General features: G+C 38.0%; 1 protein-coding gene across 1 annotated transcript in view; it reads left to right on the forward strand.

The window, feature by feature from the left end:
* nox5 (NADPH oxidase, EF-hand calcium binding domain 5) overlaps nt 1–16480 on the forward strand; it is a 41681-nt gene that overhangs the window by 9094 nt on the left and 16107 nt on the right. Inside the window, exons 3-6 of the mRNA XM_039772244.1 lie at nt 6522–6672; nt 11568–11778; nt 15756–15990; nt 16283–16436. Of these exons, the coding sequence (XP_039628178.1) occupies nt 6522–6672; nt 11568–11778; nt 15756–15990; nt 16283–16436 (751 nt within the window). The remainder of the gene's footprint in view (nt 1–6521; nt 6673–11567; nt 11779–15755; nt 15991–16282; nt 16437–16480) is intronic.

The raw sequence follows: 16480 nt of genomic DNA on the forward strand, positions 1-16480 counted from the left end.
TTCCTGCACAGATGACGTCATTTCCCTTCCAGGCCTTTAAAACTGCCATCTTGCCTCAGTACAGGCAGTTCTGTTCTGGACTCTGAACTAAGCACATCGTGCTACTCAAAACCAACTTTTGCAGCCGATAAAATTATACGGGTAGCTGTCCCAACTCTTTATGATGTCTCCGACTCATTCCTCTTACAGCTGCTAATTAAGGAAAAAGGAACTATTAAAGGGTTTGAGTCTTCAAGAGTAAGTCAGATAAAATTAGTTCAAAAGAAGTTAATTAGCAGCAAAAATAGGTCACTCATTAAGAAAAGGTTTAGAATGAAAACCTTTAGCCACGGTGGTCCTCCAGGACCAGAGTTGGTGACCCCTGGTCTAAAATGAATGCCTGTGTCTTGTTATGGTGGTTTGTTAAAGGAAAGGATCAAAGTGGGTGGAGTGATAGATGGTGCTAGAGATGTGGTTATGCTTCATCATCTGGGTCTTTTTCTTCTGTTCCTAAAGTGGAAAAGTAAGATGTGATAAAGAAGCTGTGTCACACCAAGATCCTTCCCTGATATACCCTATATATCAGTTACACCATGCCCTTCTGGATGACGCCTCTTTAAGCTGTTTAAACCAAGCCTTTTTAAATTTCCCTTTCTTTTTTAAATAAATCTGCATATACTCCAGTTCAATACATCAGTGCCTTTCTAATGTCAAATGCAATCTTTTTCTAGATTCATAAGGCATCCCATTGACCCATAAACCTGGGTCTCTGTAAGATCTGATATATGTCTCAGTCCTGTCTAGACTGGCACATAGTATAGGCGGACTTATGAAGAAAAATTTTACCTTATGGGTTTTTACCCAACTACTTATACAGTAAGTGTCTTGTAATGTTGACAGACAATTATTAAAAGCCTTGTTCATTCATGTCTGGACAATAACAAGCTGATCCACTCCATGGCCATGACCTTATTTACATGCCCAGCAGGGACTCTTATTTGTAAGAAAGAAGGCAGCGCATTGTATGAGACTCTGTGTCACTGCTGTGGACCTGCATGTCCAGCGGCCATAGTACGTGCACTTCAGAACAGGTAATCCATCAGAAGCTAAACATGTTTCAGCCTGGCCATGTTTTGGGTGGAAGTTCCAACTGGGGAAAGCTTGGGCTGCTGCTCGTAGAGGAGTTAGTGAGGCCAGTAGGGGTACTTATCCTGTGGTCTATGTGTAGATCCCAATGTTCCAGTGCAGTGACATGAGACATCAACATGCTCTGTGGCCAAAAATGATCCCTGAAATCTTTTGAAAAATGTTTCTTATGTTCTGACTAAATTTCTTACCTCAGCCTGGTCATTCTGATCTCTTAACCATTCCCTGTCCAATACTGGCTAACTATCACCCTCACTCTTTCACCACCTAATAGCTAATGTGTGGTGAGTGTACTGGAGCATTAATGGCTGCTGTTGCATCATCCAGGTGGATTCTACACATTGGTGATGGTTGAAGTGGTTCTCCACTGTTTATGTAAAGTGCTTTGAGTAGCTTAGAAAGTGCTAAATAAATGCAAGTTATTAAATCCACAATTAAATTACAATCCGAAAGCTGCACGTAAACTTGTAGCTGGATAAGTTCCTAGATGTTACTGACACACAATCATAAATCATTTACATTGGTCATTCCTATGCAATCAATCAATCAATCAACATTTATTTATATAGCACATATTCATACAAAAAAATGTAGCTCAAAGTGCTTTACAAAATGAATAGAGAAATAGAAGACACAATAAAAGATAAACATAAGTCAACATTAATTAACATAGAATAAGAGTAAGGTCCGATGGCCAGGGTGGACAGAAAAACAAAAAAACTCCAAAGGCTGGAGAAAAAAATAAAATCTGTAGGGGTTCCAGACCAAGAGACCGCCCAGTCCCCTCTGGGCAATCTACCTAACATAAGTCAAACAGTCCTCTTTGTATTTAGCGTTTTCATGGAAGGACCTGATGATGATGGTCACGTAGACTTCTGGCTTTCAGTCCATCAATGTTGGTGCATCATGAGGCTTTGAGTAGGTGGTGGTGGCGCAGGCCGCCACCACAAAGAAACCGGAAAAAGAACAGAAACAGAAACTATACTATGCAAGTTTAGGTTTAGTGAATGTTTAATACTTCATTACATGTAAAGGCTCATAATCCCCTCATAATTTGTATGTCTCTCACATTAGATTATTAGAACATTTTACAGTGTTTCATCAGCACTTCACTTCAGACAAAAATTTCAAATGGGTACAAACAATATCAAATCATTTGTGATTGCAAGTCTTTATGTAGAGTTGCAGATCAGTTGCTCAAGTGAATTTTGATTTAGCATCCTGTTCTCCTATTACTTTTCAGTTGTTTGATCAAGTGTGCTTTTTTTCTGGTCGTTTTAAAACACAGTGAAAATGTCACCAAAGAAATTGGAAGTGCAAACAGTCTTTATTTTTATGCAATTTTCTCCTTCTCCATCTGAATCTATAAACATACATATGCAGCATTTCACTGCTAGAACGCCGAGTTCAAGTAGCCAGTGGCTTTGGATGAAGAGGAATGTCCCCTGTTGGGCCCTCAAATTAACAAACTTAGGCTGCCATACATAGGTTCATGAGATGTCAGTTAATTGACACCAAAGCGACTCTCATGACTAATTGGGAATTGGACGCAAGCTTAGGGCTGATCACCCTGTAGCTGGCCGTCTCTGGTGAGGGTGTATAGTGTGAAAGGCCAAAACACCCCATGAGCCAGAGGAACACTACTGATGATGTGTCCCAATATTCTGAAAAACCTCTTCAAGTCTACCATTCACCATTCACCCACAAGCGTAACTGAACCTATTGTACATGCTTGCACAAGGATAGTAACATCTCATTCTGTGTTTTGTAATCTACAGTGTTTCATCAGCACTTTACTTCAGACAAAAATTTCAAATGGGTACAAACAATATCAAATTATTTGTGATTGCAAGTCTTTATGTAGAGTGCAGATCAGTTGCTCAAGTGAATTTTGATTTACCATCCCGTTCTCCTATTACTTTTCAGTTGTTTGATCAAGTGTGCTTTTTTTTCTGGTCATTTTAAAACACAGTGAAAATGTCACCAAAGAAATTGGAAGTGCAAGCAGTCTTCATTTTTATGCATTTTTCTCCTTCTCCATCTAACTCTATAAACATACATATGCAGCATTTCACTGCTAGAACGCTGAGTTCAAGTCTGTCTTCAAACCATTCAGTAAGTGCAGTAACCATTTATTGATGTATTCAGTGTTTATTAATTAGGAAATAGGTATGTGACAAATTAAGTCATGTTTTCAAGCACATTTCACAGACGCTAATCTGCAATCACCACTGTAAGGTGCCGTCAGTCTCCTGTCTCTTGAGTATAAGAAATTATCTCTTCTAGACAGCATCAAATAGATCACTAATAGAAGATTTTATTATTTATGAAAAGTTAACAGTTTAATTTAGAAGGCTGTTCAATAAATTGTAGAGTGTGCTTGTAATTATCAATTAAACAGACAGTGTTTTGGGAGGTTATTTTTACTCATTGTAAACATGTGCTTTAGTTTCCATTTGTTTAATGTTCTTTTTCATTGGAGCTTTTTGTGAAATTTTGATTTAAAAACATGAAATAAATATTTATGTCATTATCAAATAAAAATATATATTTTGTTTTAGGTGCAAACCTAACATTTACTGTCCTAGCATAACTGGGACAGCTTAGCTATTAGCTTGATGACCTATTTGATCTCCTTTTAGTTGTCAAATGTCTTATTTTCTTTTGTTCTTTTTAAGGTAACATGTTAATTTCTGAATGTGAGGCCCACTTACAGTTGTGCTTGAAAGTTTGTGAACCCTTTAAAATTTTCTATATTTCTGCATAAATATGACATAAAACATCATCAGATTTTCACTCAAGTCCTAAAAGTAGATAAGGAAAAAAACAATACTTGGTCATTTATTTTTTGAGGAAAATTATCGAATATTACATATTTGTGAGTGACAAAAGTATGTGAACCTCTAGGATGATCAGTTAGTTTGAAGGTGAAATTCGAGTCAGGTGTTTTCAATCAAAGGGATGACAATCAGGTGTGAGTGGGCACCCTGTGTTATTTAAAGAACAGGGATCTACCAAAGTCTGCTCTTCACAACACATGTTTGTGGAAGTGTATCATGGCACGAACAAAGGAGATTTCTGAGGACTTCAGAAAAAGAGTTGTTGATGCTCATCAGGCCGGAAAAGGTTACAAAACCATCTCTAAAGAGTTTGGACTCCACCAATCCACAGTCAGACAGATTGTGTACAAATGGAGGAAATTCAAGACCATTGTTATCCTCCCCAGGAGTGGTCGACCAACAAAGATCACTCCAAGAGCAAGGCGTGTAATAGTCGGTGAGGTCACAAAGGACCCCAGGGTAACTTCTAAGCAACTGAAGGCCTCTCTCACATTGGCTAATGTTCATGTTCATGAGTCCACCATCAGGAGAACACTGAACAACAATGGTGTGCATGGCAGGGTTGCAAGGAGAAAGCCACTGCTCTCCAAAAAATCATTGCTGCTTGGCTGCGGTTTGCTAGAGGACACGTGAACAAACCAGAAGGCTATTGGAAGAATGTTTTGTGGACGAATGAGACCAAAATAAAACTTTTTGGTTTAAATGAAAAGCATTATATTTGGAGAAAGGAAAACATTGCATTCCAGCATAAGAACCTTATCCCATCTGTGAAACATGGTGGTGGTAGTATCATGGATTGGGCCTGTTTTGCTGCATCTGGGCCAGGACAACTTGCCTTCATTGATGGAACAATGAATTCTGAATTATATCAAAGAATTCTAAAGGAAAATGTCAGGACATCTGTCCATGAACTGAATCTCAAGAGAAGGTGGGTCATGCAGCAAGACAACAACCCTAAGCACGCAAGTTGTTCTACCAGGGAATGGTTAAAGAAGAATAAAGTTAATGTTTTGGAATGGCCAAGTCAAAGTTCTGACCTTAATCCAATCAAAATGTTGTGGAAGAACCTGAAGAGAGCAGTTAATGTGAGGAAACCCACCAACATCCCAGAGTTGAAACTGTTCTGTACGGAGGAATGGGCTAAAATTCCTCGAAGCCGGTGTGCAGGAATGATCAAAAGTTGCCGGAAACATTTAGTTGCAATTATTGCTGCAAAGGGGGGTCACACCAGATACTGAAAGCAAAGATTCACATACTTTTGCCACTCACAAATACTGTATGTAATATTCGATCATTTTCCTTAATAAAGAAATGACCAAGTATAATATTTTTGTCTCATTTGTTTAACTGGTTTCTCTTTATCTACTTTTAGGATTTTAGTGAAAATCTGATTATGTTTTAGGTCATATTTATGCAGAAATATAGACAATTTTAAAGGGTTCACAAACTTTCAAGCACAGCTGTAGCTTGTTCACAGCCAGAGCTGTGACCTTCAGAGAAAAAGTTTGAGAAATGCCACTTTACTGCCATGTCCTTTTTTTTTAGAGTTAGTAGTCCTACCGCCCACCATATAGTCATCAGTGTCATTGTTTAGGTGTACCTATTGGGCATCTCTAACTCTGGGATTGATGTTTGTGGGCATTATGATTTTCCTGCTTTGAGCTTATGCCTGGTTATGACTTATGTGCCGGTATATCTATACTACCATTAAAGCGCGATAGACATATGCGCCCCGACAAAACCGCGACGGACAAATGAGCGCCGACAAACCCGCTAACTGGTTTTCGACAAATGCGCGCCGACAAAATCGCGAGAGAGGCCAAGAGAGTGGGACGCGTATGTGCGCATTATGTACACATTATGTGCGGTTATAACTGTTATAACTGCTGATGGCATGCCGTGATCAAATAACTCAGTCGAGGGTTGGCATAACGCGTCGTATACAAAGCGGAATTACCAGCAGTCAGGCAGCCAGCAAGTCTAAATACGCTCAACTATCAAGACGTCTTGCTGCAATTCTTCATACATACGCAGGGCGTGATCTTAAGGACTATCTGCGTGCCGTGCTGATGGCATGCCGCGTCTCATAATATTGACTTCTAAAGTAAATATTATTATATATGATTTAAACTAGTAATTCATGTTTAATGAAACTTTCGCGATTTTGTCGGCGCTATTTTAATCGGCGCTATTTTGTCAGCGCTCATATGTCTATCGCGCAAATGTCGGGTCACTGTTATATAATTTACAATCAAATGCTCCTCTTTCATTTAATAATGAAGTCTGGTGCAAAGTTGAGGTTTTTATGGTTTGCATTGTTGAATTCTTCACAAGTGCCTTTTCATTTCCTACATGTTTCTGGTGGCTTCTAGATTTTTTATTTCATTATTTTCATTAAATTTCATTATTTTTCCAAAAGATCGCTATTTTGTCTTTTATTCTGAAAACCTTCTCTATTAGAAAGATATTTATAAATCTATGCTTAATTTCTTTTCTCATTTTTACTGCCATGTTTTCTACCTACCTTCACATTCAATACAATCTTTTGCTGTCTAGTCTTTCTTTGCAGAACGTTTCTTCGCATTATTTGACTCGGATGGAAGCGGTTCCATTAGCCTGGATGAGCTTCTCAAGGCTTTGAACCTCCTCATTCATGGGAGTGAGACAGACAAGCTTCACTTCCTTTTCCAGGTCTATGATGTTGATGGTATGCATAATTTAGTTAAACATAATTACTATATTCAGAGCACTACAAAGCAGTCATAGAGGTTAAATAAACTTTTTAATATTTGGGGCTATGGGATTTCTCTTCATTTGAATAAACAAATTAGTATTTTTGTGTGTAGCAGTCAATAATTTGATTAGAAGTCTGTTTCATCCACTCATTCTCCATATACGCTTAGTACATCACAGAAGTGGTAAGCACCTGTCACAGCAACACCAAGGACAAAGCAGGAATGAGTCCTGCATGGAAAACCAGTCCACTGCAGGGAACATAAACATCCACACAGGGCCAATTTAAAGATGTCAAATAGCCTTCTAACCAACACATCTTTGAGGAGAAAGAAGAATCTGGAATACCAGGATGACTACATACAGTGACTGTGGTGAGCTCTGAATTTGTGTTGGGCTGTGTGGAGCTGTGAGGCTATAGCCCTAACTACTGGAACTCTGTGTGACTCCTAATATTAGTAATAATACTATTATTTATCCGATATTGCAAAACATCTTGTTATAAACATTTACATTTGACATGTAAACGGGATGGTTGTAATTTTCCTAGTTTGCAATCTAGTATAACAGATTGACAGTTTCTCATGGGAATGAATTTTAGTAATTGACTGTGCTGTTGTTCCTAAGCAATTAACTAGTGTTGCATTCTAAAATGCCTAAAGGCTTATCAGAGGGAAATTCGAAGAATGTATCCTCTAGCAGTTGAGCTTCAGACTTTACCCATATGGTGCTGGGAGCATCATTTTCATCAAAAGAGAATAATTACTTGAGAAACAGAAAAAACTCATAAAGTTATTACTTTCCTGTCTTAACTAAGCTGAGATTTACTTGTTTTACTTTCTTCTCAACAGGAAATATGTTTTCTAGCCATGCTCCAAAAGGAAAGGAATATGTTGTAAATGATCAGTAAATGTTGGGTGGTGTTTTGTCTTGGTAGAGTAATTCCCCTTTTGTATCTATACTAATAAAAGGCAAAGCCCTCACTCACTCACTCACTCACTCACTGACTGACTGACTGACTGACTCACTGACTCATCACTAATTCTCCAACTTGCCGTGTAGGTAGAAGGCTGAAATTTGGCAGGTTCATTCCTTACAGCTTCCTTACAAAAGTTGGGCAGATTTCATTTTGAAATTCTATGCGTAATGGTCATAACTAGAAGCTATTTTTCTCCATTTACTGTAATGGAGTTGAGCTCGAAAGTCGTGGGGGCGGAGTTTCGTGTGACATCATCACGCCTCCCACGTAATCACGCAGTACGTAGAAAACCAGGAAGAGCTCCAACAACCGCTGAAGAAAACATACATTATATAATTAAGAAGGCAGCGAAACAATCAGAAGCGAGCGAGTGACATATAAAACCATATTCAGCGGCTCATGTGAACTGACGCAGTGCTCACACAAAAAGCAACAGTTCCAAAGAGTGCTGAACAAAAACCGAATTACACTGCTACGCTCAAAGAGACAAACCACGCCGTGGCTCAATAGTAGAGGCTTTGCCTCTAACGCCGACGTCCAAGGTTCGATTCCGAGAGGGGATGCACTGAGTATGTACGCGCGTTTCCCGATTCATTTTAGCCTCGCATCCCCTTGGTTTGAGACGTATGAAAAAATATACGGTTAACGCAGAAAGACAGATCACCAATTGAAGCTTTATGAATAATGGATACTTTATTTGCGATCAATGATTGTTTTGGTAAAGCCATACTCAGTGTATTCATTAGATGAACAGTAAAAAAGTAAGAGCGAGGGGAGGGTAACTTATTGAGGCAAGCAGGCAAAACCACAATAGCACGCGGGCTTGATGTACTGTACTGCGCGTCAACTCAATCTCGATCTCGATACAGAAAGCAGAACAGTTAAAGAAGAATCTAACACTTCAGCCGACGTTTTTACCCGTGCAAAATCACAAAGTGATTTCAAGTGAAGCTACTTTTATGGGAGAAACAAATACACCAGTGCAACTTGCCCCACTTTCCCTGTTGCCAAGTAATGTTGAACCAAGTCGGCTGGGTGTTCCCAAATCGCACTTTGCTGATAAACTGAACGCACTGCGCACTGACTTCGCACGGCGCTTTGGTGACTTTGAAGAACAAAAAAAGAATTTTGAGTTGTTTCGCAACCCATTTGCCGTCGATGTGGAAACTGCACCTTTGCAGATTCAGATGGAGGTGATTGAGCTGCAGTGTAATGGCACACTGAAGCCAAAGTACGATACTGCAGGGCCCGCACAGTTTATTCACTCCATTCCCGTAGAAATGCTCCAGCTCCGTCTACATGCGGCTCGAACCTTGTGCATGTTTTGTACCACATATCTGTGTGAGAAGCTCTTCTCAGTCATGAAGACTAACAAAACAGCACACAGGAGTCGACTCACTGATGAGCACCTGCAGTCCATCCTGAGAATCTCCACAACACAGAACCTCACACCAAACATAAACAAACTTGTTGCCAAAAAAAGATGTCAGGCATCCGCTCTGATAAAATGACATATGAGCAAAAATAACTGAATGATTTGATTTGTTATTGCTGAAAAGAACAAATTTTATTTATATTTCCATGTTTTGTTATGCACCATGTTTGAATTTGTATAATTTTGACAGGATATATTTTTATGGAGAGCAAAATCTTTTGGGATATTTAAAATTTAAGTTTATTTTTTATATAAAATTACATAAGAGTAAAGAAATTTGAATGTTTGTTCTTTTAACGTTTACTTTATTTCTAACTTGTATAATTTAGACAGGATATATTTTTATGGAGAGCAAAATATTATAAGTTATTTAAGGTTTGAGTTGATTTATTCTGGAATAATATTCTGTCGACTAAATAAAAATTCCTTCTATTTAAAATTTAAATAGAACTTGAACAGATACGATAGTTCATAATATCCACACAGACTTGCACATAAGAGTGGGAGTCATCCGTTTTAACAAACAGCGTATTGCACTTATACGAAATAGCCTGCCCATTTAATTATTTAGGAATGGATAAATAAATTAAGATTTTGTACAAATAATGTTTTTCATTTTTCTTCCTTCATGGATTCTGGCACCCCAGCAACAGTTGCTCGCACCCCAAAGACTGTATATATATATATGTGTGTGTGTGTGTGTATGTATATATGTAGATATGTATGTATATATGTTTATACATATGTGTGTATATATATATATATATATATATATATTTGTGTGTGTATGTATATGTATGTGTGTATATATATATATATATATATATATATGTATATATGTGTGTGTGTATATATATGTGTATATGTATACAGTATATGTATGATATGTACATATACAGGTATATGTTTATATGTATGTGTATATATATATATATATATGACAGCATCACTCACAACAGTGACAAAACAATTACATTGACAATCATGTTACATTATTTTCAAAATGTTTCCTTTTCTTTTTCATTACTTCTTTAACACACTACTTCTCCGCTGCGAAGCACGGGTATTTTGCTAGTTATTAATATTTAGCCTTTGTCAGAATGCCTCAAATCTCACAGACTTACCTCTGTTTATAAGGTATTGTACCATATAACCTATCCCCACCTTCCCTTCTACATTTTTTACCTCAGGGAATTAGGTGCAGTAAAAGACAAGCAGGAGTTAAGTTACACTTTAAATAATATATTATTGATAATATTCATAAATAATAATATGCAAAGTAAATTTGAATATTGTCAACCATACAACCTGATAAATGTTGATGTGTAGTTTCAGGCGGCACACAGACTTGTTAGTTACTTAAAATGTCTCTAGTTAAGTCGCCATTTGTGGTCAGCTTTCTTCAGAACAAGCCGCATGCCTGTCTCAATATGGCTGCTGATCTGTGTTGTGTTGTCCTTTTCAGTTCATGGTGTGTGAGATGGTCTTTCATCAGTTGGTCAGAGAGAGAGAGGGGTAAAGTAAGCAAATGTATATGTTTTCTGCCCAACCCCTACAGCCAATAGGGCGTCATGGTACTTAAAGGCTTCTGATACAAGCCAATTCCAAACATCCTTATTTTAGACCAATGGGGCATAGAATAACTTCACACTCGCCCCCAAAACCATGTGTTAAGATGAAGCTTGTCAGCTAGGCAGTCTGGCTTTCCTGTGGGGGTTGATTGAGAGAGCCCCGCAGAGAGTCACTTGCCAAACTTGTTTGAGGCACTTCCAACAACAATGTAGTAAAATTACAAAGAGACTTATTCTTAAAAGGGGGGAAGGGGTTCTTAACTATCTAACCATTGCTGTTTTTATCAATGATAGGCATTAGTATTATAAGTTACAAATAAAGACATACAACATATTTATCAACTTGCATGCAAAATTTCACCCCACAACCGGTGGATATGAGGCAGTCTCCAAAACAAATCTATTGCATTGTTTTTGAAATTGGGTATGATTGCTAGGAGACAATATTAATCATATTTGATATTATTTTACTGCTATAATTTTGGGAACTACCATTCAGAAAGTACACCATTGGCATCCAAGAAAAAAATTACATTATGGAAAGGTAAGCACAATTACACATGCCATGCAGTTTTACAAATGATGGAAAGCAGATTCATTAATTTAAAAGATGCCTCAAAGGAGAATCTGTGAGAAAGCATAAGAGACAAAATTTAGAGTTAGTCCATCAAAAGAATAACATTCAGCCTGCTGCCTAAAAAAATGGTCAAGTATAGCCAAGTGAATATTTACAACGTGAACAGACAGGATGGTCTGACGGTAAGTCTTCTACTCATTTAGACTCAATATATTTTATTCTTCTTGGAATCAGCTCTCAGACTATCTGTTCTGTAATGCTTCATTCCCACCTCATCTCTTGACAATAGTTGTCTCATTTCTGATAGGCAGTGGCTCCATTGACCCTGATGAACTACGAACAGTCCTCAAATCTTGTTTAAGGGAGAGTGCTATCTCTTTGCCAGAGGAAAAGCTAGATGACTTGACCCTAGCCCTCTTTGAATCTGCTGACAGAGACAACAGTGGCTCTATTACATTTGAGGAGCTAAAAGCAGAACTAGAAAAGTTTCCTGAAGTCATGGAAAATCTCACAATAAGGTAAACAATGAGTATTCTGTTAAATCAATGAATGAGACAGATCGTGTAATATCACAGTGTCATGCAGATTAGATTCTTTGGGTCTGATCCTGTTTTTACTTAGTATCAACTTTAGAAAACAAGTGTTCTAGTTTCATTCTTGGTGGTAGTTCAGTACGTGACCCATGCCAAGTATCTAACCCCATGCTGTAACTGAACTATATACAGTATAAAAGTAGGATGTTGCCTGTAGACCAGTTTGTTTAATTTTACAGAATAACAAACCCTCAACTGAAATTTAGACTCCTATGATATTTTGATTTCAAAGCACAGAAACTCAAAATTACTTTTCGTTCAGAGCAAATCATAAGGAAAAAAACTTGTCTAAGTAATCATTCCCCACTCTTTAATATTTTGCAGAGCCATGTTATAAAGCAATAGTATCTTTAAGCTTGTTTGGCTGAGTATGTACCAGTTCTTCACAATGTCCATTCTTCCAGGTTGATTTTCTTTAGGTGCTTCGGGTAGTCAACTGTTGCTTGTACACTGCAATTTTCAAGTAGTGTCACAGATTTGACTGAGCTATTGTAGGATATTCAAATTTTTGTCCTTGAGCCACTCCAAGGTTACTGACAAAGTAACTTAATTTTGTCCATTCAAAACGTTAACTGTCACTCAAGCTGCAGATCACCAGGTTATCTTGCAGTAATTACTTGTATTTTTTCTATTCATACTTTCTGTTTTAACATGTTGCCCAGTCCCTGCTAACAAATGCAGCCCCACAGCATAATCCTAACACCGCAACGACACTTCATTGAAGGTATGGTGTTTTTTCTTTCTGAAGTATGGGTAGTTCTACATTTCCACAACACATGCCACTTTGGCCTTTGGCCAAAAAATTCTGTCTTGGTTTCATCTCACCAAGAAACAGTTTATCTTGGTCTCATCTGACCATGAAACCCTTTCTCACATTGAATTGAACTCACCTAAAGCATCTTGGCAAACTCTAAAGATATCTTCACTTGATTCTTTTTCAACAATGGCTTTTTTAATGCCATCCTCTAAAATAGACTTATGCAGAACACTTGATGTCTTTGATTGATGCACCTTTCCTAAAATCTCAGCTACTAAGCTCTATAACTCTGTAGCATCCCTCACAAGTGTTTTTGCAGAGAAATTTTGTTGGATGACCTGTTCTATGCAGAGATGAGTTATTTGACTTTCTGATAATTTAATCTCTTGCACCTTACCATTAACATACACACTGATTTCCACACACAGATTGTATTCACACAATTATGTATGAGTGATGCCTAATAGACAGTCACTCTGTAGTATTCCACCTAGGACCCCTTTCACATAAATATGTATGAGTGATACCCACAATGCCTGTCACTCCTTGGTACTTCACACAGAAATTCAGTCTTCAGTGAAAACAACACACAGGTGTCCCTGAGATATATGAAGTCTCATACACTATTTGGTTATGTGCCACTTACCAACCCAACAGTGTTTTACATTCCTTCAATCACTCTAGATTTAAAGACAAAGTACAGAAATGTAAAAGTAACATGGTATTTTTTAAGGTATAATAATACCTAAAGAAGAAAGTATTATAGAAAATATAATTTATATCAAAGTGTGTATATATATTAGAAAGCTTACCATCAATGTCAAGAGTGGATGTTGTCCTGGGTGGCTTCTTGTTTCAACAATTGGCGTAATGCATAAGTTATATTCTCTAATGTCCGGATGAAATGGTCTCTGTCTCTCTCTCTCTCTCTCTCTCTCTTTCTGACATGTCTTGCTCTTTGACGTTGCATCTATCAGTCCTTCTGAGGGCTTGTTATTTATGTTAAAATCACACATGACATTCCAGAAGATGCAACATTACACACCTATGATTGGTTAGCTGTTCTGGTGGTAACAGGCTTTGAACCTGTACATATCTGTTCAATCTCTTACTGTGTCCATTCTTTTTACCATTCACCTCAATAAAGCAGACATGTCTGTCTTTGTGTGCACGTAGTTGCTATGTCACTGCAAAGGATGGCGCTTCATGAACATTTCTAGTAATACATTTCATTACATTAGTAATTCCAACAGATGGCCCATAACAAATATTAAAACTCCTTTCAGGAATCCCATACTAAATGGCATATAACAGAGACATATGCATTGCATGGCACACTGCACACATTAACACTGAGGTCTACATTAATTACTTAGATTTCAACTCATCTTAGACAGGTTGCATAGCTAGTTAAGGTACATTACTTGTCTGACCATTTTAACTAAAAACACTATAAGTTCCTTAGATAAAAGAAACATATTCATTAAATTTATTACTAGTACACTACAGTACTACTACAGTATTACTAGTACAATAGAGGAAGAATGTACAAATGTATTTGGGTACTAAATTATTAGTCAACAAGAGAGAATGCTTTAATGGAAATTGCCTCCATACATTAGTTAGTTAAACTGCATTAAGGGTCCACTAAGATCCTTTTTAATTGAATTCCTTTATAGTTCATCATGGTTCATCTGAGGAAAATTAAAACTTAATATAAGCGGTCTGCAGTTTCAAAAATAATTTTATTCTCCAGGACATAATACATAGGGTGCACTCACATAGCACTACTCTACCCAGACTAAAAAGAATAAAGGATTTTTAAAAATGAGCATTTATTTTAATGGCGACAGATACATGTAAATACAGAGGAAAGGTAAGCACAACTGAAGTAGAAACAAAATAATAAGTCCATAACTACATTTGTCTTCCCTCCACGGCTTCAGAACCACTGCCTGGTGTGGTGATTCGTCCACCTGCTCACCTCATAGTACACAAACATCTAATGATCCTGTCACCCTTCTCTTGCTTGCCTACAGCTTAACTTCTGACTTTATACTTACTGGGGCTCTGGCAGGAAATGTCCATTAAAACCCCTCAGAAGTTATTTCCAAGGTAATCCTTCAAACGTCTTTTGAGGTCAGGAACTGTTTCTGTAAATCCTGTAGAAAAACTTCTCTGCTGGAACTATTTTTTCCTGAATCCCTAACCCCAATTTAAATGTAAAAGAGTCAGATACTCCCTGTACTCCCCAGGTGACCTGCTTTCCATGATATGCATCTCCTTGCTGCCAGCTATTAACCCGAGAAACACTTCTTCCATTCTTATACTCATCCCCCTTTGCAATTCTTTTCATTCTTCATTCACAGAGTAATTTCCTCAGCAGCACTCTCTCCACAAGTTGGTTATGCTTTTTCTGCTTGCATTTCTTCTTTTCACTAGGCCACCCCCCTATTGCATATACAGTATATTGTAAATGAAAAACACACTAAGGCATAAAGAGTTGGGGCACCAAAGATAACCCCATATAATTTCAGGAAAAAAATAATAAGCACAACTTAACGGTTATGAAGTGTGCTAAGTGGAAGACCTGGGTTCAGGTGAACAGGAACCAGAAGTGACATCACTCATCAGCCCACTTTACATCACCAACTCTGCAGATAGAATGAGATGGAAGGCATTAGGTGATATTGCCAACCCTCGGCATGGAAAGATATTGCAGATCAACAAGACCAGAAGTTGTCTCGTAAACATATATTTGTGACAATCTATATACAGCTTAAGTTTCTTATCCTGACTAATAGCAGCAGCTGCTGGCTTTGCCCATCCCTTTAATATTATCAGTGCAGTGCAAACATCTTCCAAAAAAATATACCAGCAATTTAACCTAATGCCACAGGTAAACACCTCACTCTGTCCCACAATCCATTTGGAGATTCAGACTACCTGCCTAGAAATGTTATCACTTTTGATTCTATCCATGTCTGAATCTGCACCTGTGTGTTTTCAAGTGACTTAGTTATTCAATTTTAAACTAGTTTATGTAGACCTCTGCTGAACAAAGCTGTTCTATAGCATGAATTCAAGCTGTTAGTCTATCTGGACATCGAGAGTTAAAGCTTTCTGTGTTCTTGTTTGCCTGCAGTGCTGCCAATTGGCTGAAACCTCCGAATATAGACAAGAAGAGACAGACTCCACGCTACCTGACGCCAGCATATTGGCACAATAACAGTCGCAAGCTTCTCTTCCTCTGCTGCTATGTATGCCTCAACATCCTGCTCTTCACACTTGCAGCACTGAAGCACACTGCCTATGGGATTTGGATCATGATAGCTAAGGGCTGTGGTCAATGCTTGAACTTCAACTGCGCCCTGGTTGTAGTAGGTGGTACTTCCAAATGCTAAGTAAGGTGGATCCTTATAGGATATGTATAGTGAAAATACAGCTGCCAAAGAGTGTTCTTCCTGGGCAGCACTAGTCTAAGGATATACCCAAATATACAAATAGAGACACAAGCATATCTACAATGTTTCAAATGTTACTTAGTTATGGAGTTAGCCTGGTCTGTTTTTGTTAGAACGACTGCTGTGCTCCATCTCTCAGAACAATAGGAATTCTATAGTTATAGCTATGCTGGATGCTCCACTTACTAGCTCTCTCTTGTGTAAGCAGGTCCTGATGCTGCGGAGGTGCCTAACGTGGCTCAGAGCAACATGGGTAGTGAGGATATTGCCTTTAGATCAGTACGTGATACTCCACCAATTGGTGGGTTATGCCATCTTTGGATTTACAGTGGTCCATACAGCTGCTCATGTAACAAACTTTGGTAAGATTTTAAAGATGCAGTAGAACTTATGAACCTGTATGTGT

The sequence above is a fragment of the Polypterus senegalus genome, chromosome 12 (genome assembly GCF_016835505.1).
Source record: "Polypterus senegalus isolate Bchr_013 chromosome 12, ASM1683550v1, whole genome shotgun sequence".
NCBI classification, from domain to species: domain Eukaryota; kingdom Metazoa; phylum Chordata; class Cladistia; order Polypteriformes; family Polypteridae; genus Polypterus; species Polypterus senegalus.